Source organism: Myotis daubentonii, chromosome 11, assembly GCF_963259705.1.
Source record: "Myotis daubentonii chromosome 11, mMyoDau2.1, whole genome shotgun sequence".
Taxonomy (NCBI): domain Eukaryota; kingdom Metazoa; phylum Chordata; class Mammalia; order Chiroptera; family Vespertilionidae; genus Myotis; species Myotis daubentonii.
In genome coordinates this window covers 76,027,468-76,054,862 of record NC_081850.1, presented here as the reverse complement: position 1 = coordinate 76,054,862, position 27,395 = coordinate 76,027,468, and the positions used below count along the sequence as shown (strand labels likewise).

At 54.7% G+C, this 27,395-nt stretch overlaps 1 protein-coding gene across 16 annotated transcripts in view; it reads right to left on the bottom strand.

Annotated features, from left to right (window-relative positions):
* The window catches only part of RALGPS1 (Ral GEF with PH domain and SH3 binding motif 1), a 257,027-nt gene that overhangs the window by 13,930 nt on the left and 215,702 nt on the right, over positions 1-27,395 (bottom strand). For 11 of the 16 annotated variants that reach the window (XM_059658077.1, XM_059658078.1, XM_059658064.1 and 8 more), the window contains 6 exons: positions 20,477-20,614; positions 18,208-18,301; positions 14,010-14,077; positions 4,377-4,503; positions 2,954-3,111; positions 755-806 (listed from right to left, as the gene is read on the bottom strand). In XM_059658077.1, the coding sequence (XP_059514060.1) occupies positions 755-806; positions 2,954-3,111; positions 4,377-4,503; positions 14,010-14,077; positions 18,208-18,301; positions 20,477-20,614 (637 nt within the window). Of the gene's footprint in view, positions 1-754; positions 807-2,953; positions 3,112-3,149; positions 3,200-4,376; positions 4,504-14,009; positions 14,078-18,207; positions 18,302-20,476; positions 20,615-27,395 lie in introns of those variants that run through there. The other 5 variants (XM_059658070.1, XM_059658072.1, XM_059658075.1 and 2 more) reach the window with 3 other exon arrangements.

Below are 27,395 nucleotides of genomic sequence, written 5' to 3'. Positions count from 1 at the left end.
TGCATGCATGTGAATGTACGTGTGTGGGTATGTGCACCCACATGTGTAAGAGGATGTGAGTGTGTGTGAGTGTGTGCATAACTGTGTGAGTGTGCTGTGTGTGCGGGCCACTGAAGGATGGTGGGAACCTGCTTCTTGTAAGCTTCCTGTCACTGGTTGCTCCCTGCCTCCCTTACAGTCACTACGACGCCTTTCACTTTGTGGCCCCACTGCTGTGGGAGCTCCCCATTCAGAGCCCTGTCTTCCCAGGGCCCAGGTGTGCCTGGCACAGAGAAGCACACTGTGTGGAGCAGGTGCTGAGGTCAATTCCTGAGCTGGAGCCGAACCCTGGGCTGAGGGACCCACATTGCGGTCACCAGTGCCCAGAAGGTGGTTGTCAGCCCAGGGCCCGAGGCCATGTGTTGCAATACTCTCAGACCCCACCAGGCGGAGCAACATGCCGCCTGCAGGCTAGGCCCATCCTCAGGCATCTGGCTCCAAGAACCCACATTTCAGACCAGTCTCCCCAGCAGCTCGGCCTGAGGGAGAGGCGCTGGCCTTGGCCGTGGGCTAGCTCGGGACCAGGTGATGAGGGGCTGCTCAGAACATGGGGCTGGTCCCCCACCGCTCCTCCCTCGGTGGGTCCTGCCCCTGGGCTGAGCTGTCCTGAGGAGCCACAGAGCAGCCTCCCGGGTGGACCCGTGGGATGAGGTTGGGGTGGGTCCCTGCCTGGAGCGGTCTCCTGGGAGGGAGGCCACGCTGAGGCCACACTCACCTTTCCAGCCCTGAAGACATTTCTTCACTAAACTCTGAGCTCTCACTACTGCCTGGAAAAGGAACACAGATCAGTGAGCAAGGCGGCCTCACCTGGGAGGAGCCAATCTGGAAGGCCTCTTCTCCTGGCTCCCTGCGCCCAGGCCCCCGAGCGCCACAGCAGCGCCAGAGCGATGGCCTCCTGACCCTGGGCTCCTGCTGCTTCTACTTCTGCCTCTCCGCCCCGGGAGGGTGCAAAGCACCAGCTGTCGCACTGTTCTCCGGGGGGGGCGGGGGGCTCTGCTCCCTTCCCACGGCCCCTGGAAGGCTGCACTGCCTACCCCAGGACACGGGAGTCTGGGTCCTTGGGCCTCTGCCGGGCCGGGCCTGGCCCCACCGCCTCCCTCTGGCCTAAGGAAAACTGGTGCTGGAACAGGTCTCACCCGGTGAGGACAGCAAATAGCACTTCCTCTCCGAGGGTCAGGGCTTGACTAGACACTGGTCAGAGCCGCTGCCCAGCACTGGAAGCCTCGAGGGGTCCCTTAGACCTCTGGCCAGCACACACAGACACGCACACAGGGCTCAAGCCCCCCCCCCCCCGACCTGCTTCTCAGGGGCACTCCAAGGCCACCTCCAGCACAAGACACACTTTCTTCTGCCACTTCACTGACACCACGTGCCTTTGTACGGACCCTCAGTCCTCGAGGTACCCTGGGTCAGGGGTCTTGGCCTGGGCTACCTGCTGGCACCGAGGCTGGGCAGTGGGAAAGGGGAAGGAGGGGTACAGGTCGCTGGGGATTACAGGACAGAGAGGACCTGTTCAGCTCCGAATGGCACATGCACACGGCTACCTGCTCCAGGCAGAAAAACCCCTGAGTTTCCGAACACAGGAGCCAAGGGCCACAGCACCGGTGAGCTCCCACCGTACACTGGGCAGCACTGTGACTCAGCTTTCTGTCCAGGAAGAGCAGGGCCTGGGTCCAGGCACAGCTCACACCACCCTCGGCTCCTGCCCTCGCCCAGCCCGGCCTCCGTGGTGCAGTGCCTTCCACTGACAGGGGCACGTGTCTGGCTGAGTGCTCCTGGGCGGCGTTTCCCAGCTGGTTCAGAACCATCCCAAGGACACGCCAAGGAAAGGGTCCCATGGCCACATCCTGAGGGAACTGCGACTCTGGGCCCTGGTGACCACAATGCCCCAGCATTTCAGAGTCTGAGAGGAGACCTGCTCACCTCTGAGCCAGCCTTGCCCCACGCGCTGCCCGGCTCCCCTCCCAGGTGTACCCGCTGAACACACTGCACTCTCCTGACTAGGTCCCAACAGGATGGCTCCTCCAAGGCGGAGGTGGATGCGGACCTGGCCTGGCTCGGGTTTTCTGTGCTGGGAGACGGCTGTCCCCTGGAGTGACGCTGCCTCAGACAGGGGCCGCATTTCACAGGAGTGTGGGACATTTTTCCTGTCCCCACACACCCTTCCCACGCCCGTGGGCCCTCCACTCTGTAGCCTCACTGGATCAAACCCCTCCCTGGTAACTATCTAAACCACCACCAGCACCAGGAGGGCTCCCTGTTAAGGAAAGCAGACGGACACACAGACACAGGACCACAGAAGCACAAGTATGCTGAAAGGGCACGGCCAGCAGACAGGACACATGTCTAGTGGCAGAAAGGACGGGTGACCTGGGCACTGCAAGAGGACTCTGCCCTCGCCCATCCCGGCCTCAGCAGGGCAGTGCCTTCCACTGACATGAGCACGTGTCCGGCTGAAGCTCAGGCGTGCAATCGCACCCTTAAGATCACCTTCTCAGCCTCCCTAACTCTAACTTTTCGGAGTGAAGCAAGGACCTGCGTGAGAACCCGGTGGCCCTCATCGCTGTCCTAAGGCAGCCTCCCCACTTTGCCCTAAGGCTGGGGCCTGTGGCTCTCCCGGGACAGAGCCCCTCAGGGCAGCGGCCAGGCTCTGCCAGCTGCCAGCCAGGGACAGCGGGTCTCAGGTGTGTGTCTGGCTGCTTCTTCCACCGGTTTGCTGTGCTCAGGGCCACCGGTTGGATGAGGACAAGCCCAGGCATTTCGTGACACCCAGAGGCCAGAAAGGAGAGCCCCTGGCAGGGCGACTCCTGAGGAGCCCTCTCTGCGGAGTCAGGCCACCGGGCGCGGCACAGTGACAGACAGACACGAGCACCCGCCGGCTGTGCCATGCTGCCGCGCGCAGCCAGACGCTTACCTAGCGAGAGTCCATTGGTGACGGCGGAGGAGGAGGTGAGGGCGGGGCCCCTGCGAGGGCTGCGGGACTCTAGGACACTGTCGTCCAGCAGGTGCCTCGCTTTCTCCGATGGGAATGTCGCACTTTTACTCTCAACTACACTCAACTGACACATCATACTGGAAACGGAAAGGAAGAGAGAAGCAGAGCTCCTTACCTACGGAGTCACAGGGTTCCACCTGCCTGGGCTCCTGGCAGAGGGCGCACCTGCAGGCAAAGACCTCCACCCAGAACCAGGGAGCACGGCCAGGCACTGCCCTATCTCACGGCGTGACCTTGGGCAAGTCCCAGCCTTTGTCTGGGCCTCAGTTTCCCCATCTGTCCAGTGGGGACTAACTGTACTTGTCCTTCCTAACGCCCAGGATGATTATGAGGCGTGAGCGAGTGGGTGGTACTTGTGAGCAATGGGGCGCGCAGTGAAGGGGGAGTGTGACCCTGCGGCATCACGTCTGGTTCTGGTCCTGGAGTCGCACACACTTGGTCCAAGTCCTTGCTCCCACCTTACAATTGGCAGGTACTTTGCCCCATTGAACCTCACTGGGCTCATGCATATCACAGCACCTACCTCTCAGGCCTGCAGGGCTCAGTGAGATAATACATGGCGGGATAGAACAGAGAAAGAGCAACCCCTTTCTCCTCCAGCCCAGGAGCGACTCCAGGGCCTGCCTGGCTGGCTAAAGCTTGTGTCTTGGTGTAAGGAAGGAAGGAAGGAAGGGAGGAAGGAAGGAAGGAAGGAAGGAAGGAAGGAAGGAAGGAAGGAAGGAAGGAAGGAAGGAAGGGAGGGAGGGAGGGAGGGAGGGAGGGAGGAAGGAAGGAAGGAAGGAAGGAAGGGAGATGGAAGAGGCAGGCAGGCAGGAACAGAGGGAGGGAGGGACCCAGCTGTAAGGAGCTTGTGCCCAGTACCCTGGGGACACAGGCATGGCTGCCCTGGCCATGCTGAGGACCACCCATGTCGCCCAGCTGTCAGCCCCACAGGCTGGGGAACCGGGGAGATGGCCTGATCTGCAGGCTCACTCCAGCAATGGGCAAGCAGAGACTCTGAGCCCTGAGACTGGCAGGCACAGTGCCCACTGGACTCTGGGTTTACAAAGGGAGGCACTTGCTGAGCTTGGGCAAACTTACAGAGGGAGTCCCACCACTGCTTCCCTGCCCTTGCCTGCATGCTTCCTCCACCGGTTACTGAGTGGTGAGACCTGTCGCCAGGACCACCCCAGCTCTTCCTGACCCCGTGCCAGTGTGAGGAGAGGGCACCAGCCAGGGATACCAACAGCATCGTCTGCCCTCCCAGATGGGGTAGGGAGAGCTCCAGCGGGCAAGCACCCCCTTAGCCCACCCCCACACTTAGCCCGTCTAGAGCCCGAGTGGGGCTCGCTCAGTTACCCACTTGTTGCCCAGACTGTGGCTCTTCCTGTGTCTTGGGACCGGGGGTGTGGGGAGGCTACCAGCCACAGACGCATCAGGACAGGTAGGCCGCCGGCTGAACCTTGCGAAGCTGGAGCTGGCAGAGGGGCCTGTGAACAGAGCAGAGAGCATCCTGTGACGGGGCTGAGGAGGCTGGGGGGGGGTGGGGCCTGGGTTGTGGGTAAGGCACTGGCCCAGCTGTCACAGGCGGAACAGGTTCAGCGGGCCCCGTGGCTCCCTATTCATGAGACACCGACCCCTCACGCCCAGCATAGCTAACTTCCACGGTGACAGCAGCCAGGACGGCCGGTGGCCTGCTGTGCACAGTGCCCCTGCCTGGGCGAGATTTACCCAAGCCATCCAGCAGGTGGCAGAGACTTCACAGCCTGCCTGGTGAATCCAAGGCTGGTGCCCACCCTGTGCCCTTCCCCAGCCACTTTCTCTTCTCCACCACGCATTCCACAGAAGGGACGGAGAGTGTGTGAGGGCAGAGAGGGGACTCACTGAGCGAGAGCACAGCTAGAGAGGCAGGGGCTCTGCCCCAGGCCTGCCAGGTACTGCCTGGGTGGCCTTGGACGGGTTACTTAACTTACTCCCTTGAGCCTCTGTTTCCTCATCTGAAAAGTGGGAATAATTCAACTCACCTCGCAGGTGGCTGGGAGGAGTCCTGAGGTGGTGAAAGCAGTTTCACAGTCAGCACTCACACTTGTTTTATATAATTAGTACCATGTTCTCCTCAGGCCCAGTCCTGGGGACAGCAGGGGTCCTCAAGCCAGGAGGCTGGGCCACACACCCACTGAGCAGCACGCGCAGGACGGAGGAGGGACGTGCATGCTGGCCAGTCCACAGCTACTAGTATATGGAGGGGCCTGGTCCTGCCGCTGCTGTTCTCTTTAGTGCTGTGCTCGTGGCTCTGGGAGGGAGGTGACCCCAGGGGCTAGGCCTTAGCTACCTGGGACAGACAGGAAGTGGGCCAGGGCTTCTGCACTTCCTGCGGCACACCCAGGGACGGTGCCGGGCTGTGCGGAGCCTCCCCAGAGGGCCTGGGAGGCCTGTCCATCCAGGGCCCCACAGCCTCCCACAAGCTGCTGTCACCCACAGGGACCTCCAGTGTGCCTGGCTCATCGCTTGTGAATGTCCCAGACACCACTGCGGACGGTCTAGCTGCCTCTGGCACTTGGGAAGGTTCATGAGGCGGCTCGCATCTCCTCGAGCTCGGAGTTCCTGCTGCCTCACCCTGCTCGCCCCTCCACACCCCACTCTGCACACCCCAATCTTCATTTCCCCAGGGCCGCCCATAATCCCTTTACTAGGCCTTGGCCAACTTTCTCCACTGTTCCCCTCAACAACTATCCCCAAATGTCCCCTTTCTCCTAAGCCCCTGCACAACTCAGACCCCTCACTTCAAACGATGGCACTCTGCTTCCGGGAGAACGCATGGTGGTCAGGCTCCGGCTCTCACGCCAGCCCGGCAGTGGCCACGTGCTCCTCCACCCACACCAGCCTTCCTGTCGGCCTGGAGAAGGGGCCTCCTCCATCCAAAGCCAATCTCTCCTCTCCAGTCCTGTTGCCTCTGAGAACTCACTCCATCATTTCCCTTCCCTCTGGCCCCTTCCTCCAGCCCATAAACACTCCAGTCTCTCATTTTCTGTAAAGTAAGGCCCCTTGGCACCAGGGCTGCCTCCCTGTCAGTCACGTGTCCTCAAACAGAGGTCTGTACTCCACTACACTCTACGGGGCCACGTATGTTCGGGCCATCGTTGACAGAAACGTCGTTACATGGCACACACTGTAATGAGCTCAGAGCGGCACGGCTTGGACCGCACCAGCACAGACAGGGTCCATGAGGCTTGAGGAGTGGGGAGCACTGAAGCGGTACCTAAGGAAAGAGAGGTGCGTGTGTGCACTTTCCTGGCGAGGGTTTCGCTGTCACTCAGCTTCTCTGAGGCTGGAATCCTTAGTCAGGGCTTGTGCCAGGGCTCTCGGGGTGAGTGTGGGAATGCAGTGTCTCAGGCCCGTCCCCCCAGGTTCTCATTTCATTGCTCAGGTGGGGCTGGGCACCGCTCTCTCGGTGACTCCAGTTATACCCCCACGAATCCAGTGTACACCCAGGTGAAGAACTTCTGCTCAAAGAGCTGGAGTGACAGCGAGCTCTGCCCTGGAGGAAATGTCTCGTGCAGCTGCCCCAGAGAGGAAAGGAAGGAGGGAAGCCACCCTGCTTTGTTTTTGTTTTGCACATGTTGCTCAATAAATGAATCTGTGCGGAGGGTGAAATTCGCCTTGTTTATCAGCGGGATTACGGTCTCTGCCTGAGTCACTCTGGCTCCCACCCTGGGTTCAGAAAATATTTTGTAAAGGTCAGGTCGCATGGCTCCTCCTCCATGGTTTGAACTGGAACTGGACTCCCTGGTGTGTCACAGCAATAAAAACGGTGATAATTACGGTTGGACATCCCGTGCCTGGCACCATACTGTGTGCACGGGCTGCAATCCAGGAGCTGGGTACTTAGTAGGCCCGTCTGACAGGTAGGAAAGCCAGGGCTTATATATCCACGACATGCAGGACTTGAACCCAGGGGTACAGCATGGGCAGAGGAGCTCTGCAGTTCGAAGGTCAGGCATTAGTGAAAACTGGAGGAGGAGGGAACAGTGCGTGTTGGAGGTGATCTGGTAACTTCCTCCAGGAAACCAATGACTATTTCCAGCTGCTATTTTTGCGAAAGGGAAGGTGAAGCGGACTAACATGTGTTATGCACCAACCCTGTGCCAGGCTTGTCTAAACACTCCCACATCCTATGTCACCGAGCTCCCTGCAGTGGCTGCTTTGACTATCGCCATTTTACAAGGGACGCTCGGAGCACAACTGGTCACTCAGGGGAGGGGTGCTGGGTTTGTTCTCCTACCCAGCTGTGGGTGCAGCGAGAGCTGGACACTCGAGGCTCTTCTGGTCACTTCCTGGGCCTCCTGCTCACTCCTAATGGGCGCCCTTCCCACCTGTGTCCCGGCTCCTGCTCTGATCCTCACCGTGGGGCTCACCCAAGCCTCCAATTAGCCCTCAGTTTCCTCTATTCAGCTACTGACTCTCCCTCCAGGACCAGCCTGGGTCCGCCCCCTCTCATGCTGCTTTGGATGGCCCTGGAGGCATGCTGGCCTCAGATGCCCCTGGACACAGTGGGAGGAGGGGGGAGGACCAGGCAGAAGCAGCTGCAACCTCCGTGGTCCTAGGGTCACACGAACGCTGCTCTGGATGCCCTGGTCTCGGCCACGCCCATCCCCTGCATTGTGGGCCAACAACAGCCTGGATCTGACACTGAGGCAGAGGAATTCCCACTGAGCTGGAACCTAGGGATGGGGTGGCCTCTGCCAGTAAGTGACATTCTGCTACTGAAAGGCCTCCCGCCCCGCCCCACTACGCCTGGGCCGGCCACCACGTGACAGCACAGGTCACGTGTCTTCCGGCAGTTTCTGATGTTGTTTTCTCCGTGTCCTGTAGGCAGGGGTGGGGTGGGGGCGGTAATAATGAGCCGGAGCTCTGGCCTCGCTCAGCAGTGTGGTCCCCGCTGCCGGCCGATATGGCACGAGCAGCTGGAAAAACTGACCGTGGGGCTTGACTATCTCAGAGGATTGCTCTATTTTTCCTCAGCATAATTTTTCCATGAATAATCTTTAAAGCTCTTTAAGTGGCTGTTTCTTTAACAGTTTTATTGGAATATATGAGAACTGACAGTCTGTGGGGAATGAGATATCATGTTGGGAAAAAAATCTGGTTTTCATTACATTTTTCTTAAGAAGCCACCATGCTGCCCCAGGCCACTCACTGGTTGGCAGAGAAACCAGCACAGGCCTCCTGAGCACGGATTTGGGCGGACAGGACTAAGGGAGATGGCAACAGCAGAGCCAGGACCCGGAGGCAGCCGGGCCTGGGCTCCCACTGGCGTCTGCCATGCAGGCTGAGTGAACTTGGGCAAGTCACCTGGCACTTCTGAGCTTGAATTCTACGGCTACAGAACAGGAGCAGGGATCTGACCTGGCAGATCCCTGTGAGGAGAGGACTCACATCCCTCTCCCCTTCCTGCAACAAATGTTTCCAGATCCGGGAGGGACAGTAACCAGATCACGCCCAGGGCGGGCACAGGCTTGGATGTAATAAACCTGGCACCAACTACACCCACAGTGTGACTATCACGGCCTAACGGCGGTGCTAATGGTACTGTCCGACATTGATCGAGCATCCGCCTAGTGCCAGAGACATGCCGAACGCTTGTCCGCAGGACCTCATTTAGGCCTCGGCATAACCCCGCCTCACAGGGGCTGTTGTTAGCTCCTCACTGGGATGTGGGACTGAGGTCAGAAGGGCTAAGGAGCTTCCTGGGGGAGCAGTGGAGCCTGGAGCAGTGCATCTGAGAGCCCGAAAAGTCAGGGCAGACCTGGGGGCTCCGACATCCAGGCTGGTGCAGGTCCCGGCAGAGGCAGCAGCTTGGGCAGAAGGAGCAGCACATGCAAAGACCGCAACACGAGAGATGCAGATCCCACCAGAGAAAGTTCAGAGAGCCAGCCTGGCTGAGGAGCTGAAGGAGGGAGTGTGGGGGAAGGAGGGTAGGGAGTGGAGCTGCAGGGCCACACGAGGGACCAAGAGTTTAATGAGGAGAAGAAGATGTGGAGATTTCAGGAGGGTCAGTAATGTGCTCAGATTTGTACCCTAGAAAGCTCGCTCTGGCTGGAAGTATGTGGATGTGGCCAAGAACACAGGCTGGGAGGTGGATGTGCCAGAGAGAGCTCTAGGAGATGGGCGAGGGGTGGGGGGAGGGGCACTCGGGGTAACCCTCGGTGGAGGCTGGTGCCATTCACTGAGGGAGTGGACGAGAAGTGCAGTTTGGGACCGATGTTGGGGAGATGTGTGAAGCTCAGAAGGCAGCTGGGGCCAGAGGTGCAGGCCATCCGGCACAGGATGGGGAGCCCAGGTTGTAAGCTCAGTAAGAAGAGGGGAGGCCTGGGACAGAATGCAGGGAAACAGTGTTTGTAGGATGAGAAGACAAAGGCTGAAAGGACTTGTGTAAAGCCAGGGTCACGAGAACAACTACTTGAGAACAGTATCACTTTAGGTGCATGAGTAAGTGAGCTCTTCACTTGTAATTCTACTGGAAGGCGCAGGAGCCCTGAGGCAGCCTTGTGCAGGCAGCACCCACCTTTGGGGCCAGGATACACGGCAATGTCCCCTTTCCTCTGATCAGGGTCTTTAGAGAGCAAACTGGAGGGGCCTAGTCTGCCAGCTTTGGTCAGCTGCCAGCGCCACCTGCAGACAGGCCCGGATGCCTCAGAAATGACCTCCTGTTCATCCTGGAAGCTTCTCTCAGGAGAAGAGAGAGGGATGGAGGGAAAGAGCTGCCAACCTTCTCCCGCTTCAGGGGTTGAATCAGACAACAGTGCGGGCTGTCGCTGAGATCCTGGCCCAGCGCTTTACAGCGTCTGTCCCTGAGCTCTCACAGAGCCTCCTGCCCCTTGCTCTCCGGTGCCCACGCCCCACATTCACAGCGTCCAGGTCACTAAGGAATTGTGTTGGCAGCCTGTTGGTTGCCCATCTCTCCCACCAGACCCCAACCTCAGGGCTGGAGCCAGGCCGTGGTGCTGAATGCTGGCGCGGTGCCCACGCTGCAGAGGTAGCAGCTCTGCAGAGGATGCGGGGCTGGATGGGGAGTCCTGCTCCCACGGATTTCCAGCAGCATCGAGCGGCCCTGCCCAGGCCAGCACTGCCGATTCCAGCAGCCTGGCAGCCCAGCGGGGCCTTCGGGGGTGCTTTCCAAGTCTTGCACATCGGACATTAATGGGAGGCAGCTGTGGCAGAGGAACTACTGAGCTTGGAGTCCCAGGATTTGCGTTCCAGTCCAGCCTCTTCCCAGGGCTGAGCTGGGAGCTCAGGGTCCAGTCTCCTCACTGGAGAAGGCGAATGACAACCGCTGTGACCTAGGTCTCTCAGCGCCACCCTGACCGTGAGATGCACAGGGCGCACTTCCATCCAGTCTCGGGGCTTCTCTCAGCTCCGCTCCTGCGCCTGCTCAGAGCCTTCCAGTCTGCCGGAGCCCTGCGCACGCGGACATGGGCCCCTCGGCACAGAGTCTGTTTGTGTTGAAACCTTTCTCTGGCCAGGTTTCATGATCGAGCCTGGGAGCCGGTCCCTTTTACATTCACACACATTCTTTGTTTCTTATAAGTGCAGCTCTCACGGGTCCCTATTGTGAGCCAAGGTCGCCCTTCAGCTGTGGGGAGCCCCAGATGCCTTCTCCTCGGAGTCAGAAGGCCCCGACTCCCAGGCACAGGGAGCAAGGAATGCCGGCTGCAGTGGTGCTGCGTGGAGCTGGGCTACGGCAGGGCAGCAGGGTCGGACAGAGCCGGGCCTGAGCCTGGCTCCTCTGCCTGACCTTGACACGCCAGCCTAGTAGCTGGGAGATGTCCAGAAGAGAGCAGATGTGCCCTCGCCTAGGGCTCCTCACCCACTCTGAGACTATAAACGGAAGGAGAGAGGAGCACGTGGAAAGGGAGCCCCACCCCTCGCCCACGGAGTGATCTCTGCGTCTACTCAACCACAGTGAGGTGTCTCCACAGACCACGCAGAGAACTTGAAATCTGTGCCCAGCAAATGGGAGGCCCAGGGAACAGCCAGTGCCTCACTCAGGCCTGTGGGCCCAATGGGGCCGCAGCCAGAGGACAGTGTGGCCGCACCAGACTTAGGTGCGCTCGCAGATCCGCTGGCACAAGGAAGGTGTGGCCTCCCAGGGACCAAGGTGGCCCCTGTGAGGAACTGGCATGGAGGTGAGGGGATCCAAGCAGCGAGGAGCTGGAGGTGGGCATGGACTCCCTGTTGGCTGCCTCACTGTCCCTCCATCAGGACACATCAGCGCTGATGCCCTGAGCGGTAGGCGTGCACCGGGCTCTGTGCTGGGGGCTCTTCCCACACGGCCTTGGCCCTGTGAAGTGAGGCAACGTGAAGTATTCATTTCTATTCCCATTTCACCAGTAAGGAAACTGGGGCTCACAGGGATTGAGCTAACTGCCCAGGGCCCCACAGAAGAGTTCCAGAGCCAGGCGGGTCTTTACACAGCGGACGGTGAAACAAGGAAGACCACCAGGTGTGCGAGAGCAGTCCTGAGGTCCGAGTGCAGAAGCGCGAGGCGCAGGCGCAGTTTCCCATGGCCTGGCTCCGCTGCCAAGGGCTCTTCAGAGAAAACCTGTCAGTTGGTTCGGCCACGTGGAGGCGGAGCTCACAGGATCTGGAAATGTCTTCACAGGCTCCAACGCACACACAAACATGGCTTGCCCTCTCTGAGGGTCAACATTCTTTATGCATTTTGCTCTCCAGGAAAATATTAGTTCATTTATATAAACGAAACAGTACATACGGGAGAAATTGAAAACGTGGCCCTTTTTTCTCCACGGACCAGAACTGAGGAGGTTTCTCCATTTCCTCTCTCACAGTGTCTGTCTACTTGTCGTGTGGATCTGCCAGCATGGCCACTCCCTGGGGGCAGAGTGGGGGCAGCTCTGGGCGGGGGGAGGACAGGAGGATGGGCCACTACAGAGACAGAGGGACAGCCTCAGTGGGGACCCCTCCGACATTAACCAAGGCCTGAGGGACCTGAGACTAGGGCTGCTCCCAACGCCAGAGTCTGCGTCCCCCGGGCTCCTGGCAGGCGAGCTGGTTAGAGGAGTGGGCACAGCCACAGGGAGGGGTCCGGGAGCTCACACTGGCCTCCTTCTGGGTCCTCGATGCCACACCTGCTCCCTGGAGGCTGCTGCTGCATGTCTTCCCCTGACAGGTCAACTCCAGGAGGGCAGCCTGTGCCTAGTTCCTGGTGCGTGGCCCACAGCGAGTGCCTGGCCCACGGCAGGCCCGGCCTGGAAGTCTTGAGTGAAGGAACGAATGAACGCATCGCGGGGCCTCTCCTTGGCAGGTGTGGGGTGCCTGCCTGCTGGAAAGAGAGCCCGGAGCAGGAGCTTAACCCCCTCCTGGGAGCCGAGGAGGCTGCGTTCCTGCCATTCCTGGGACTGCGAGAGGCACATTCCTGTCCCCGGTCTGGTCGGGCTCCTGCCACGAAGCCCAGTCTAACTGCCAGATCAGGGAAGGCCTCTTGGGAGCTGTCCCTCTGGCCCTGCCCTCACAGGACCCCTGCTGTCCCAGGGCTGCAGGCACCACCGCTGTCACCTGAGGCTGGGGGTGGGGTGGGGAGCCAGGATGGAGGAGTGAGCCTGAAGCTTTCCAGACGCCCCCCATCTTCTGGTGATCAATGAAAACCTTCACATCCTGCTTCCAGGCTGCAGCCAGGGATTTGGAAAATTGGTGGGAAACGCCCCTGTGAGCCGGGCTCGCTCGCTGCGTGAAAACTGCTGGCATCAGCGCTCCTCCAGGGAGTGCGGAGTCAGCAGTCGGCGGCTCTGGAGCTGCTTCGAGAGCCAGGTGCCCACAGGGCCCGGCCAGGAGCTCAGAGGCCAGGGCTGAAGGGGCGAGGGCAGGCGACCTGTGTGCCGGCTCTGGTTCCCTTACCTCGGGGCAGTCCGAGGGGAGGCTGCCTGGGATAAAGGAGCACAGACGGGGGAGCCGGGAGAGGCACAGAGCTGGAAGGAGCTGGAAGGAGCTGGGGTGGGGGTGGGGGGGGTTACAGGGCTGGCGGACTCTGTGAGAGGCCCACTAGTGGTTGTTTAGGTCAGGCCACACTGAGGGCCTTCCGCGTATCATTTCCATCCTGACCTCCCCACGACGCTGGAGTGGAGACTTTATTACCCTCATTTTACGGGTGAGGAAACCGAGGCCCAGAGGGTGGACTTGCTGATCCAACCCTGCAGTGGCCTAGAACCCAGGCTGGTGACACTTGAGCTCAACCCAGGAGGAGGAAGCACAGGCGGCCCAGACCCCAACCTGGTCCCACCCTGGGCAGCAGTGAGATCGGCCCCAGGCACGGAGAGCCAGCTGGACACTGAGGAACAGAAACCGCCATGGTGATACCGACGGAGCACTTTCACCACAAACGAGCCCGTGTGGGCAGAGCGCTGCACAGGTGTGAGCTTGCCCAGGCGTCACAGCAACCTGCAGGGTGACTGCCACCAATGATCAGAGAGGGGAGATGGCAAAGCTGGGGCTGACTTCACGGCCTGCACCCTTCATCACTAGGGGACACTCTGTGTGTCCCAAATATATGGACAGACTGAGGCTCCAGGGAGGCGAGCCATCTGTGCCTGGGGGCACCAGACACCCCGGCCTCCTGTGCACCCTCCCAGGCCCGACAACTCCAGGGCCGGGGCCTGACGAGAAGGGCCCTGGTGACCTGGAGAGGACCCCGTTCTCTGTCTGCCCTGTGCGTGCTCTCAGCTGGGGTTCTGATCTTGCCTCTCGTGGGGCTTTCAGGTCCCAGGCTCTTGCAGGGAGCCCCAGCCCAGAGGTGTCCCCAGGGGTTCCGTGTGATTGCGAGCTCAGCAAGTTAGTGCGGGAGGGCTGTGAGCCGGGACAGCTGTGTCTGCCAACCTGCAAACAACTGCGCCCTTTGACTCCACAGTCAGGACCCACCTGGCAGCATATTTGGGCTTTCAGTGGGTTCGCCCCCCCACTTGATAGGATGTGGCTACAATACCTGCAAGATCTTCCTTAGAAGAGACGAGTCTTGGAGAGCTGCTTCCTGGTTCAATTCTGAGTGACAATCTGAAAACAAAGGTTTTTCATAGGATCAGTCAGGCTCTGGTGCATCGGAGGGGAGCTGAGCATGTGTATGTTTGCAATCGGGAGACTGGACTGCGGTTAAGGAGGCTCATGGTCATGAAACCCAGGAATACTTCAAGGTCTGCTCCAGATCACAGCAACTGCCTTCCGAGCCCCTAGCAAGTTCCCACGACCCAGCAATAACGGTTAAGGACGACACATTAAAGAGTGATCATGGCCCATCCTCTGCTGGCACGCATGTGCTCATTCTCTAGACAACCCTATGAGCTAGGTAGGCATGTCATCCCATCCTATAGATGAGGAGCTGAAGAGCAGTGAGCTGAGTAGCTCCCCAAATTCACAGAGCAATGAGTGGTGAAGCAGGGGATCTGGTCCTAAGCCTGGGTTTAACCCTCACATGGCACTTCCTCTCAGTTGCCCCCAGAGAGCCAGGAGGCAGTGGCCACCTTAGGAGGATTGGCAACTCAGTATTATTATTTCTCAAAAGCACCAACTAAGAACTGCTGGGTGAAAATGACAGAGTGAAGCCAGATGCCAGACTCCCTGTCTTCCGACAAAACCAACACACACTTAGGAACGCTAGGAGTAACCTAACTTGTCAGATGCTGCTCCACAAGGTTAGGGCGTGAACGGAAGCCATGACCTTCAAAAACCTGCAGCCAAGGAAGGAGGAGGAGGTGAAGTCTGGCCAGGAGTCGGTCCTTGCCTCTCTTCTCTGAACGGCCCCAGGTGCTGGGAGAAACGGTGGGGTGGGGGGTGGGGGGCTGGTGGATATGCTGACCTGACAGAAAGGGAGCCTCCATGGGGGGGTGAGGGGATCCCTTTCTGGAACGGGAGACAGCCTTCCACAGGGTGGAGGAAGCCCTGAGGGAGAGCCCCCATCCCCAAAACAGACGGCCTGTTCCCTTCCTCACGGAGCCTGAGCCTGCGTTCCCCAGGCACCAGGAGGGACCGACTGAGAAGCCCTGGCCGCAGGGGAACCAGCTAACTCACACACAAGTGCAGGGTCAGCTGTCCCTCCCCGATCGCAGCCATGGAAGAGTGAGACGGAGCCTCAATGGGAGCAAGATGAAAAGGAATGGCCTGGCCACCGAGCAAACATCCTCTCACAGAAAAAGGAGAAAGGAAGCGAGCAAGTTGCGCAGCCCTGGGCAGCCCCAGGAGCACGAGGAAACCCAAGTGCTTCCATCAGCAGAGTAAGTCATGCAGAACCCGAGACAGCCACTAGGAAGAAGCTAACGGGTACAGAAGGCAGGCAGCACCAACGCGTGGATGCCTAGAATCCCCGAGAGAAAAGCCAAGGGGATACAGCAGGGGTCAGAGATCGAAACCAAAGAATTCCTCTGAAAGGAAGAAAGAGCACACCTTGTTCCAGGCACATTTGATACCAAACACCCTCCACTCGGAGGCAGCCCCCTGGTGGAGCTTTTGAAATTCAGGGAATTCTTCACCCCCCCAGGCGGACCAGGCAAGACATTCAACAAGAGGAAAAAATCAGATGGGCTTGAGGCTTCTCTACAGCAACTACAAGGCAGGACGGCAAGGGAGTGGGGTCCACGCGTCCTGGGGGAGATGGAGGGAGCGCAGCCCAGCAGGTCAGAAGCAGACACGTTCAGGAAAGAAATCGGAGCGCGCCCAACTCGTGAGAACCTACTGACATCACCTACGTGCGGACGAACCTAAAATAAAACCTCCCAGGAATGGAGACGCTGTGGAGACACAGCAGGTGGTAAGAACGGAATCTGTTTAAAAACACTGAACAGTAGGAACTGTGATTCCTGCACATGATGTGTACGTTGTAAACTTGGACTAGGCAGTGATGATAATATAACCAACAAACTGGAAGATGTGAAGCGCAGGGGAGGGGCGGGGGGGGGTGCCAATGTTCTCATCTTTCATAGCCCAGCGAACTGACCCTGCTCACAGTGGGAAATCTAGTTAAGACAGAACTGATGGGCTCAATCCCCTTACTGTTTTCCTGACCTCTTCTGTTAATCTTAGAAGCTCTGTTAGGAAATAGTATCTCTTGTGGTGGGGAAATATTTATTTGAAGAGCAATAATTCCTTGTGTTTTATTTCAGTTCCTTTTCTCTGGTTAAATTAAAATAAAATTAAAGTCAATACTTTTAATTAAAAATAGCAAGTGTAGCATGATTCCATTTGAAGAGATTCTTGCCTTGCATCCATCCATCTATCCACCCTTCTCTATGTGTTATCTAAGCACTTTCTATGCAGAGAAAAATGTCCAGAATTATGCTCACTTAATGGCTAATGGGAATGTGGGTTATTTTTCTTAAGTGAAATAAAAGGAACTAAAGGCTGAGAAAAACAAAGCACTGGGTGGGCCCGTTGGCACAATATCCCCAAAGCAGAGGGGGGCAGGGTATGAGAAAGGCAGTCATTGAGGTCTTAGCTCAGCGGCTGCACCCTTTGGGGTGGGAGGCAAGTCCCCAGCTGGGCTGTGGGGTGTGGGCTCCTCAAGGAGAATCACAAGCCCTGATGTCTCTGCCACTCAGAGCCGGGGACAGGACCCCCAGCCTGGGAAGGGACTCCCTCAGTGTCGGGCCCGGGGGCCAGAAAGCAGCTTCCGCCCTGGTTGCCCCTGCGACAACAACAGAGAGCCCCTATGAAGTCTGGGCTGAGTGGGGGGAGGGGGGAGAGGGGTTCAGCATTCAGTGCTGGGGTGCTCAGAGTCCTTCCGAAGGAACGGAGCGATTACTCACAACCTCTGGCTCACAGCCAGGAGCATTTATAGGTCCTTTTTCTCCTTAAGGGATCTAAGCGTGAATGAAAAGCTACTGTCTCTTTCATTGTGCTACTGGCACAGGAATGGAAAATATTACCCCAGAACCTACGTGGGAATAATTTCACACTCTGGACTACATTTTTAAGCACAGCAAATGCTTTTAAGTAAAATGAGCTCAATTTGTGGCAAATATAACTTTAATGATCATCTCTGGCTTTTATCTATTTTTGTTACTATTATGTAATAGATCAAAATTTCATATTATATTCTATTTTAACAAGGTGTTATACAATAACAATTAAAGATATTATGTCTTGTTCCCAAGGTTAAACCAATCATCAGAACCACCTACGGGGTTTTGAAAAAACACAAATGTTCAGGCCCCGCCCCAGCATCTAGATGGGGAGAAGCCTCCCCAGGTGGCTGACTCACAGCCGGGCTGGTCCGCAGCTGCAGAGCTGGTAGACGGGCAGCTGTATGAACAGTCATTCCTGAGGTCCTGTGAGTGAATCATGGGAGACGCGGGGGTGTCTCTAGTGACCAGTGTTCTCTACAGTTTACAGGGACTTAGATGAACAGTAATCGAGCTGATCCCAAAGTGGAAGAGATTAAAAAAATATATATTGGCTAACAGGACTCAAAGGAATCATGGTATACCAGAGTAAGATGAGATTAAAAGAACAGAGGTAAAGTTGACAGAGGGTAAATGATGGATTACAAGATGGTGAGATTTGCCTTGATATATCAGATCCCATGGAAATGTACTGAGGCTCCTGGTTGGCCTCCAGCTTAAAATGAGCCAAGAGGATGTCCAATCAGAATGGCAAAGATGATACAAAAAATCCTCCATCTCCCTCTAAATACATAGAAGTGCTGGATAAATTCTCAGGTGCCGTAAGAAAGAGCTGAAAGCCAGAGCAGTGTGAGTGGAAGATGAGGCCAAAGGGCCCACAGGGATCTTTGTGGGAACTAAGTCTACTCCGTAGGGATACATGGGATGGAGATCGGCCTCTGCCGGTGCCAGTCAGCGAGTATCCGACAGAAGGCTGGGCCCGGGGAGCTGTCCCGTCCAGGAAACAGACCCTTGGGGAACTCCGTTTGCCAGCCAGGAGAGATGGCTAGAAGGCTGCCCTCCCCCAGCCCTGAGTCACCCGTGAGACCTGGAGCACCACACCTCACAGACCGTGGAATCCACGTTCACGGCACCCAGGTGATTTGAGAGAGCCAAGCTGAGAAGTTCACAAAACACCTTCCTCAGACCTATGACCTATGGGGCAGACAGCGCTACCACGGGCTCGGTGGGGTCAGAGGTCACATTCTGTGTACCTGCATTGTGCAGAGGCCAGGAAAGAGAGTGGGCACTCACTTGTAGTTGTCGTCTTCCACAAACTTCTGGAGTTCTTCGATGTAGCGCACGGACTTCAGGTACTTTTGCACATGGGGCAGGGTTGTGAGGTGATCTGCAAAAGGTGGACAAAACCAGAGGCCTCAGTCTTTCCCCATCTCCAGGTCCCGCATGAGAATGTGGGCACCGCTGATCTTGGCACTAGATGCTCCTTGGGTATTGGGACATATCTTCAGTCTTTCTAGAGTTGCTGATGGGCACTGGGCACAGGGGGGTCATCAGGCCTGGTTTCTGCCCTCGAGGAGTGCCCCCAGATGGCTAGGCCATAGACACCTCACCCCGAGGCACCACAGGTCTTTGGCCGGGAAAGATGGGTCTTTGGGGGAAGTTGGTCTCCAGAACTGATCAGGCCAGGTGTCCGTGCCCTAAAACAGGTTCCACTGGGCAATATGCAAGCCTCCCATGCCTTCCGCCCCTGTTTGACAAGAAGCAAGAATGACTGAAAAGCCCTTATCCAGCTGGTGTGAGGGTTTTTTAGATCCTGGCACAGTGGGAGTTTGCCCCTTGGGCTGCAGCCGCTGGGGAGACGGACGGGCCTTGAGTGCCTGCTCTGTGCCAGGCTCTGTACCAGGAGATTCCCAGGAGTCATCTGCTTTAACCTTCACACCTGCCTCATTTGGGAGACATAATATGTCCACAGAGGAAGAGGCCATGGCGACTTGCAAAGCTCAGGTCCCTAAGAAGTGGCAGAGCTGGGTTTTGATCCCAGGTAACCTGCTACACTTCACTATTTCCTGGAGTGACTGACATCGGCTGCTCTTGGCAGACATTCACAGTCACTGAGGGGCCCCAAGCCCTCCAAGATCCTCTACGCCAACTCACCTCACTCCACAGGGTGGGACAGAACAAGCTAGGGGACAGGTGGAGGTGGTGAAGAACAGCAGAAAGAGGCGGGGAAGGGCCCGGGCTTTCCAGGGAGGTGCGTCAGGCCATGTAAGGAGCACTTGCCTCTCACTGTGAGATTCTGAACAGGTCATTTTGTTTCTCTAGTGCAGTGGTTCTCAACCTTCCCAATGCCGCAACCCTTTAATACAGTTCCTCATGTTGTGGTGACCCCCAACCATAAAATTATTTGCCTTGCTACTTCATAACTGTAATTTTGCAACTGGTATGAATCGTAATGTAAATATCTGATATGCAGGATGTATTTTCATTGTTACAAATTGAACATAATTAAAGCATAGTGATTAATCACAAAAACAATATGTAATTATATATGTTTTCCGATGGTCTTAGGCGACCCCTGTTAAAGGGTCGTTCGACCCCCAAAGGGGTCGTGACCCACAGGTTGAGAACCACTGCTCTAGAGCCTCAGTGTCCTCATTTCTGCAATGGGATGGCACTTGCTTCCCAAAGCTGATGGCGGCGAAGATGCAGGTGCAGGTAGCAGCACTAAGTGAACGTTTGCTGAGCGCCAATGAAATGTCGGGGTGTGCTCAGGGCTCCGCACACATCATGTCCCCATGTTTACTGATGAGAAAACCTTAGACTCAGAGACGAGAAAGTGACTTTTCAAGAGGCAGAGCCGAGATCTGAACCCTAGTCTGTCTGACCCCAAAGCCATCTCTGTAATTGCTCTGCTGGCCAGCGGGACAGTGAGTGTCCATGTACCAGGTACCTGTCAGTGGAAAGGGCCTCAGCGGTGAGGACTGCACTGGGAACTCAGTCTCCTCACTGTTCCTCTGGTCAGAGGACAGCTGGTCTGGAAGTGCTGACACCACACCCCACCCCTTGTTGGGGGGCTTATGAGCAGGCTGTTTGCTTCAGTGAGCCCACTAGCAGGAAGCCCACCCTGGCTTCCCAGGGGGCCTTCCCAAGCGGAGACTGCTGGAGATTTGCTCACGCCCTGTGTTCTGGAGATAACATCTTGTTTGCACAGTCTTTGAAGATCAAATAAGTGTGTAAGTCCGGCTGGTATTACTCAGTGATTGAGTGTCAACCTGTGAACCAGGAGGTCACCGTTAGATTCCCAGTCAGGGCACATGCTCAGATTGTGGGCTCAATCCCCAGTAGAGGGCACGCAGGAGGCAGCCAATCAATGAATCTCTCTCATCACATCATTGATGTTTCTCTCTCTCGCTCTCCCTTCCTTTCTGAAATCAATAAAATATATTTGTTTAAAAATCTAGCACATGTTTGGTGCTCAAGGAAGAGCTTTCTCACTGATAGGTGCCGGACTCAAATTTCAGTGATGTGACATTTCACAACTCCAACAACCAGCGGTACTAACCGTAGCTGCAGGAGACTTGTAAATCTGCGATTATTCGGAGAATATTGTTCATCTGATTGGATCTTTGTTCGTTTTCCATGATGCTGCCTGAGGCAGGATATGCAGAATCAATGTAGATTAAATCCAGAAGATAGATCCCTAAAAGTAAAGAAGATATTTAATAATGGTAAGTGTTCACCATTAATCAGACAAAAATAGCACAAAACAGCACTGCTCTGCTAGAGGATATAAAGGGCGACTTAGGGAAAACTGAGATCCTCTTTGGACTTAATTCCGATCCCGACTACTAATTTTTCACATAGCCGTTCAACTGTAAATCAAGCATCGAGTGACAACCAAAGTGAACGCTGGCGAGATTTCAGCATTTCTGGTTCATACACTCTCCAGCAACAAGGATTTTTTTTTTCTTGTAACCCAAGTGGAAAATAACAGGACATAAAAGAGATGAATGAATACTTGTGTTTTTCACCAACCGATGAAGTTTAATAGGTCTAAGGTATTCTATCCAGGAGAACACCATTTGGATTGAATTCAGTTTTTATTTATTCACTTAGCTGCAAGTCTAGGTGTCTATCTGTACACACCTCCCCCCAAAATCATAAGTTAACTAAGGGATAAAAGAAGAAATAAAAGAAAGCAACCCTCATTGGTAAAAACACACAAACACACACACACACACACAAACAACTAAGGCTAGATAGAGAATTCTCCTGAGGGTGCTTAATAAAAAATAACATGTGATATAAAACAGGCCAGTGTTGGGCCTCGGCATGGCCTCGGCATCACCCAGGGGGAATCTGGAACAGGCCACCTGGGCAGGGCCGGGCGAGGAGGACTGGCAATGCAGCGTGATGCACTGCACAGCTCTCAGCTGACTGGCTGGCCACAGGGCCGCGCTTCAGGCTCTCTGGGGACGTGCACGGACAGTGGGTGGCCAGCAGCCCTTTACGAGTCCTGCCACTCTACCCATGATATTTGTGGGGTTGAGCAGGAGTAGCGATGGAAAGCAGAACTCAAGGCAGGAAACACTGAACAAGGCAAAGAGGCATCACTGATATTAATGAAAAGCACCGCTGCTTGAGAAGATCAAGTGATTACAAATTTCTATGCACAAAGTGACATTGCATCAAAATATACAAAGCAAAAAGCTGCCAGAAATAAACAGTGAATTCAACAAAGACATAACCATGCAGGGAGCCTTTGGCATGTCTCTTCCAGAATGTGTGTGTGTGCACAAAAATATACACATACAAGACATACATATACATATATATTACACATACAAGACATACATATTACACATACAGACATACATATACAGACATATAATACATATAAATATAGTATTTGAGTAACAAAATTAACAAGTTTGGTGAATATAAATGAAAATAGAATTCTTTTCAAATACTGATGGAATATTTACAAAAATGGATTATATACTAGACTGTAAAGGAAAGTTTAATAGGCTTAAAAAAGTAAACGTCATATTATTCACATTCTTTGACCTTATATTACATGGAAGATTTAACAATAAATATAGAAAAAAGGCTAACCATTTGGGAAACACACACTTGCACACATATACACACTCACAATCAACTTTCAGGCCAAAGAAAAACAAATAATCTAAAATAAAAAGTCTATTTAAAGAAAATGACAATAAGAACACTACATGTCAAAATTTATAGGATCAGACCAAAGTGATAATCAGAGGAAAATTTATAGCCTTAAAAGTTTACTGTTAAACGACTAAGAATTATTACAAATGTAATTAATCAGGTACGTAAAAGTTTTGTATGGATAAACGAGCACTGTACTGACACACATTCATTGTGTTGATTTCTACAGCAACCCATTTTATAGAGGAGGAAAGGAAAAGCAGAGGGCTATGTAACTAGCTCCAGTCACACCGCTGGTAAATGATGGCGACGGGAGTTGAAGGCAAGCCGCCCCTCCAGAGTACACTCCTGCCATCGCAGTAGACTGCAGCTGCTGGATTCCATGAGTCAGTCAGTCATTCATCTGCTTTTAAAATAGCTACACATTGTGACGGGAAACCGTTAAATCACAGAAACAGATGCTGGTACTTCTCCTAGGAACCATTTCCACTTCCTTTTTAATGGCATCATGTTTCCAAAATTTTAATAATTAGAAATAATTTCCCCTGTATAGAAGCTCCAAGTTTGGGAGGTTGGAATCCACAGATGTATTCTTCCCCTTGCCCTGTTTTCCCTCTCTCCTCTTCACAGTGTAACTCATTGCCTTCCCGAGGCTTCAGCAGTGGCAGTCCTGAAAATCCCCTCGCTGCTTCAAGCACCACAGAAAGCCTCCTCTGGGCTGAGCAGGAGGTAACGGATAAGGGGCATGAGGCGGCTTCGTTCCAGATGAGAACTGGGTGCGGACGTGAACCCAGCTGCCTCTGAGCGGCAGCGTGAACGCTCGCTCGCCCAGGAGCAGACACCGAGGAGCAGGACAGGGGGAAGGGAGAGACTGATGCTTCCCGGGGATTTACCATCAGATGGAAACTTATCTTCCTTCAACCTCCTGTGATCCTCCCATCAACCCCATGAGGGTTAAGGAGAAAACGAGAGCTGAGAGAAGTAAGAAAGCTCCTGAGCCTCCCAGCGAGCCTGCAGAACTTGAGCCCAGGTCTGTTTGGCTCCAGCACCTGCGTTCCCACCCACTTACTGGCCATCAGAAACGGACGGGGAATTGCCTTTCCTCCAAAAACACCAGCGTGGAGGCCTTGCCCGACTCCACCCTGTGAGGATGGGTGCTGGCCGCCTGCTTCCTCTCACGTCCCTGGCTCTGCAGATAGAGGCCAGCACACCTTTCCCACTGCCCAGCCCCTGCTTGCACCCTGTTGGCACGGGGAGCTCACTACTTAATAAGAGCAAATTCTACTGTTGGAGTGTTCATCACCCACCTCTACAAGATGTGCAGCCTCCAGCACCTGTCCACTCCCCAGGTGCAGAGAGTACAGGCCACGGCCAGGGCTTGGTGAGGACTGAGGGGGCCTCCCAAAGGAGGCCTCCTGGCCCCGGTGACCTGGAGAGACCGCGATCCACGGCAATGCCTGGAAAGAACCTCCATATAAAGTCTTTTACTCCCATAACAAGAACTCCACAAGCAGCAAATCTCCCACAGTTAATACTGCACAAATCCAGGGAAGTCTTTTCAGTATTATTAGCCCATAACTGGAAATATTTAAAAGCCTAAATCATAACGAAGTCATAAAAATAGTCACCTCCCACTTGTCCTGTGCCAGTGCTGTGCTAAGCCCGGTGCACAGCTCGCACTCACCACAACTGTAATTCTATACTTATTTGTACCATTCATGTATTTAATATCTGGTTCCCCATCAGCCTTAAAGGCCCCCCTCCCCCAATTAGGAAGGGTGTCTTGCTCCACAAACTCAATCCCTGCAGCTGGAACAGAGCACACAGGAGCTGCTTAGTAAACATTAGTTGAAAAAAAGGAAAGCATGAATGAAGCCACCTTTTATTGAATCCATACAATAACCTTGTGAAGTACCCTCATTACTACCCTCATTTTGTAGCTGTTCTTCACTTAGAGTGAGGTGAAGATAATAATAAAACTGAGCAGATAACTGACTCCTAACAACACCACTGCTGTCTGGGAGGTTTTAGGTCTACTTTACACAGAGAGAAACTGAAGCTGAGAGCGGCTTTGCTTATCTGAGGCCACACAGCTGGGAAGTGACAGAGGCAGGGTTCCTACACAGGTCTTTCCAGGCTGCCATACTGTTAGTCCTTTCTTCAGCGCAGCCAGTCCTCCGGGGTCTGGCAGCTGGTGAGGCAAGCTGGACCCAGAGGTTTCCAGGCTAAGGCCCTCCCTGCCTGCTTTCTCCTTCGGAGTCAACACTCTCCAAGAAGGCTCATGGCTTTACTGTGGCCACCTCCCCTCCTACATCGTCCACTTCCTCCTACTGTCTCCCTGGCACCCATCATGGTGTATCTGTCCAGGTCCCATCGTCAGTGGGCCCACCCAGGCCTGGGGGCCCTGCCAACTCTGCCACGTGATGGGCAGCTGTGGTATGAGTGGGAGTAGGTGGGGCTTGGAGCAAGGAGATTTGGAAGCTGGTTCTGCCATGCTGGGTGGCCTCGGGCAAGCCTTTTCCCCTCCCAGGGCCTCAGTTTCCTTGATTGTGCCTGGGAATAATGATGACGGTGGTCGTGAGGAGTCTGCTGGCCTGGGGCCTGAACCACTGAGATGCTCAAGAAGCTGAGCTAACCTTGAGCCTGGCTCCGTGGCGAGGCCCCATGGGAGGGATGCACCAGCTGCATTTGCCATAACCAAGGATGGCGCCCAGATGCTGAGCACATGGTGGCCACCCACCTCAGACAGGCCAGTGCTGGGAGCTTCCATCTGGGTTGGGATGGCTCAGCTGGGCCATTTCAGCTCCTTTCCTATTTATACAGTTACTACAGCAGATGACACTGTGTTACTGGCCTTGTTAAGATGGACAGTAATTGGACCAGCCACTGGCCCTGGCTGCCATGGGGCTGAGCGGTGCCAGGGACTGGGGCTGGACTGGGAGGTACAGATGCGTTGGAGGAAACAACCATAGTAGTAACAGCCACTCTGAGTGGAAGGCGGGCCTTGCTTGTAGCACAGCATCTGGAGTCTCTCGTGTCCCCACTTCTCAGACCAGGAAATAAGAGCCTCGAGGGAAAGGTGACTTGTCCAGGATCGCACAGCTTGTAAGGGGGGTCAGAATTTGAACTCAGGCCTGTCTGACTCCAAAGATCTGGGAAGAGCAATGCTGAGCGCGGGGGCTGGGAGTCACCGGCTAGTACAGAAACAAGGTCCCAGCCACAGAGGTGGGGTTTGAGGACCCCTGCCGTGGCCTGCTTTCCCCAGGGATGCTACTGGCAGCCAGCTTCTGCCCGTGCTGCCCGCCTGCAGACCGGACCTCCTCTGAGATGGACATCTACCCACACATGCTTTTGCTCTGCTCCCTCCTTCCACGTCCCACCAGGCTGGTGTCACTGCTGTGGCTGCAACAGAAGTGCCGTCAGACTGCCATGGTGGGCAGCGCTGGGCATGTGCCAAACCCTCTTCCTGACAGGCAGTCCAGGCCTCCCACCAGGGTTTGTCCACAAGGCGCTCCGACCCCACGCGGGAGAGCCCGGCTGACAAAGGAGGTCTCTCCTGAACAGACACCTTCTCTGAAGCCGCGGACGCCCTGCTCCATGGAGCAGAGCCCACTAGAGGCTGGGCGCCCCGCCTGCCAGGGCCAGCGCCCGGGGCTGGCACCGGGCGTCGCCACAAGCCCAGAACTCACTGCTCTCTTGTTTCGCCCACCGCCACCCGTCTCACTGCCATCCCGACTCTGGTTTTGGTTTTTCGCACACAGCTATCTATTTAATAAGGAGAATTCTGCTGTGCCGAGGGAAAAATCCCTTCACGGCATAAAACATGCCACATTTCCATCGTATGCTTTCCATTCTCTCTCTCTCTCAAAGTTTGAGATAAAAGACTTTTTTCCATGTTTTCCTGTTCTGCCTTGAAAAGATCACTTTCAAACTTCAAAAGTGAGGAGTGCTGGCCCCCAGAACTATGCTTGTGTGGTTTGAGCACATAAATTGTCCTGACAAATTCCAAATGAAGTAACGGAGAAGCAGCTCATTCGGGTTTCTTTTTCTTTTTCTTTTTTTAAAAGAGAGCACAAAGCAATTCCACCCACTGCAGGAGGAGGTCTCCGCAGGCGGTGCAAGCTCCCTGTCACGATGCAGAAGACTGTATTAATTAGTGCCTGCTAATTAACATCCACCATGCAAAACACGGACTGCAGAAAAAACCCTTGTTTAAAGAATATTCCATATATGAAAAGTGCTGAAGCTTACCGACACCACGACACATGTTTCCCAGGTCTGCAGAACAGGGGCGGGACAGGCAGTCACATGTCGGGTGGTCACAGACCATGTTTCTTGGACAAGCACGTGGACTCACTTCCTTCATCGTGTGGAGGCTCGTGAATCACAAAGGCACATGGGCAAAGTCCCGCAGCAGGCAGCCTGCCCAGAATCTAGGGTCTGGGGGAGTCAAATCTCCTCCTGGCTCCCAAGATGCAATGAGGACACAGCCACAGATCCCCTTATGCCATGGGGATTACCTGGTCATCTATAGGTGCAATGGGGTACTGTTCTCCTAGAGAGCTCTGGGGTCATACAGCATGTGCTGGCATTCTGACCAACAGGAAGAAGGGGCATGAGAAGGCGGCATTAACCTGGACATTATTATTCGGCTTGCTTTGTGCTGAACACTGTGCTAAGTACTATCTCATTTAATCCTTCAAAACTCTGTTGACCGTTGAGAAGAAACCGGTACTTTTGTCTGCTTAACATCCACTCCCACTTCTTCTGGAAACAGCTCTCGCTTTTCCTTTGGGGAATATCGTACCTCCCACACTCATAATCCATGTGGTTTTGGTAGATCTAGAGTAATTCCACTTCCTCTGCTGCCCCAGAGGTAAAAAACAAATTAAAATAATGAACCATCTGGGAAGGAAAAAAGACTCCAAATAATTCAGAGATGAAAGAAGAAATTAAAGTTAAAATAACAAACTACATAGAAGACGCACTCAAACCCACATGACTACTCAAATGCTTACATTAATAATTAAGAAAAATAAATGAACTTGGTGTTCATTATAGAGAACTAGAAAAAAACAAAGAAAAAAAGTAAAAGAAAACAACTGAAATATACAAGCAGAAATAATGAAAAAAGTATGTCTCAGAGAGTGATAAATAAAACTGGAAATTGGTTCTTTGAAAAGACAATAAAGTAGACAATTCCTTTGGTATTTGTGATGGAGAAAAAAAGAAAGAAAACTCAGATGTACAATGTTAGGGACAAAAGAGAGAGAGAATATGATCCCAAATACAGAGGACGT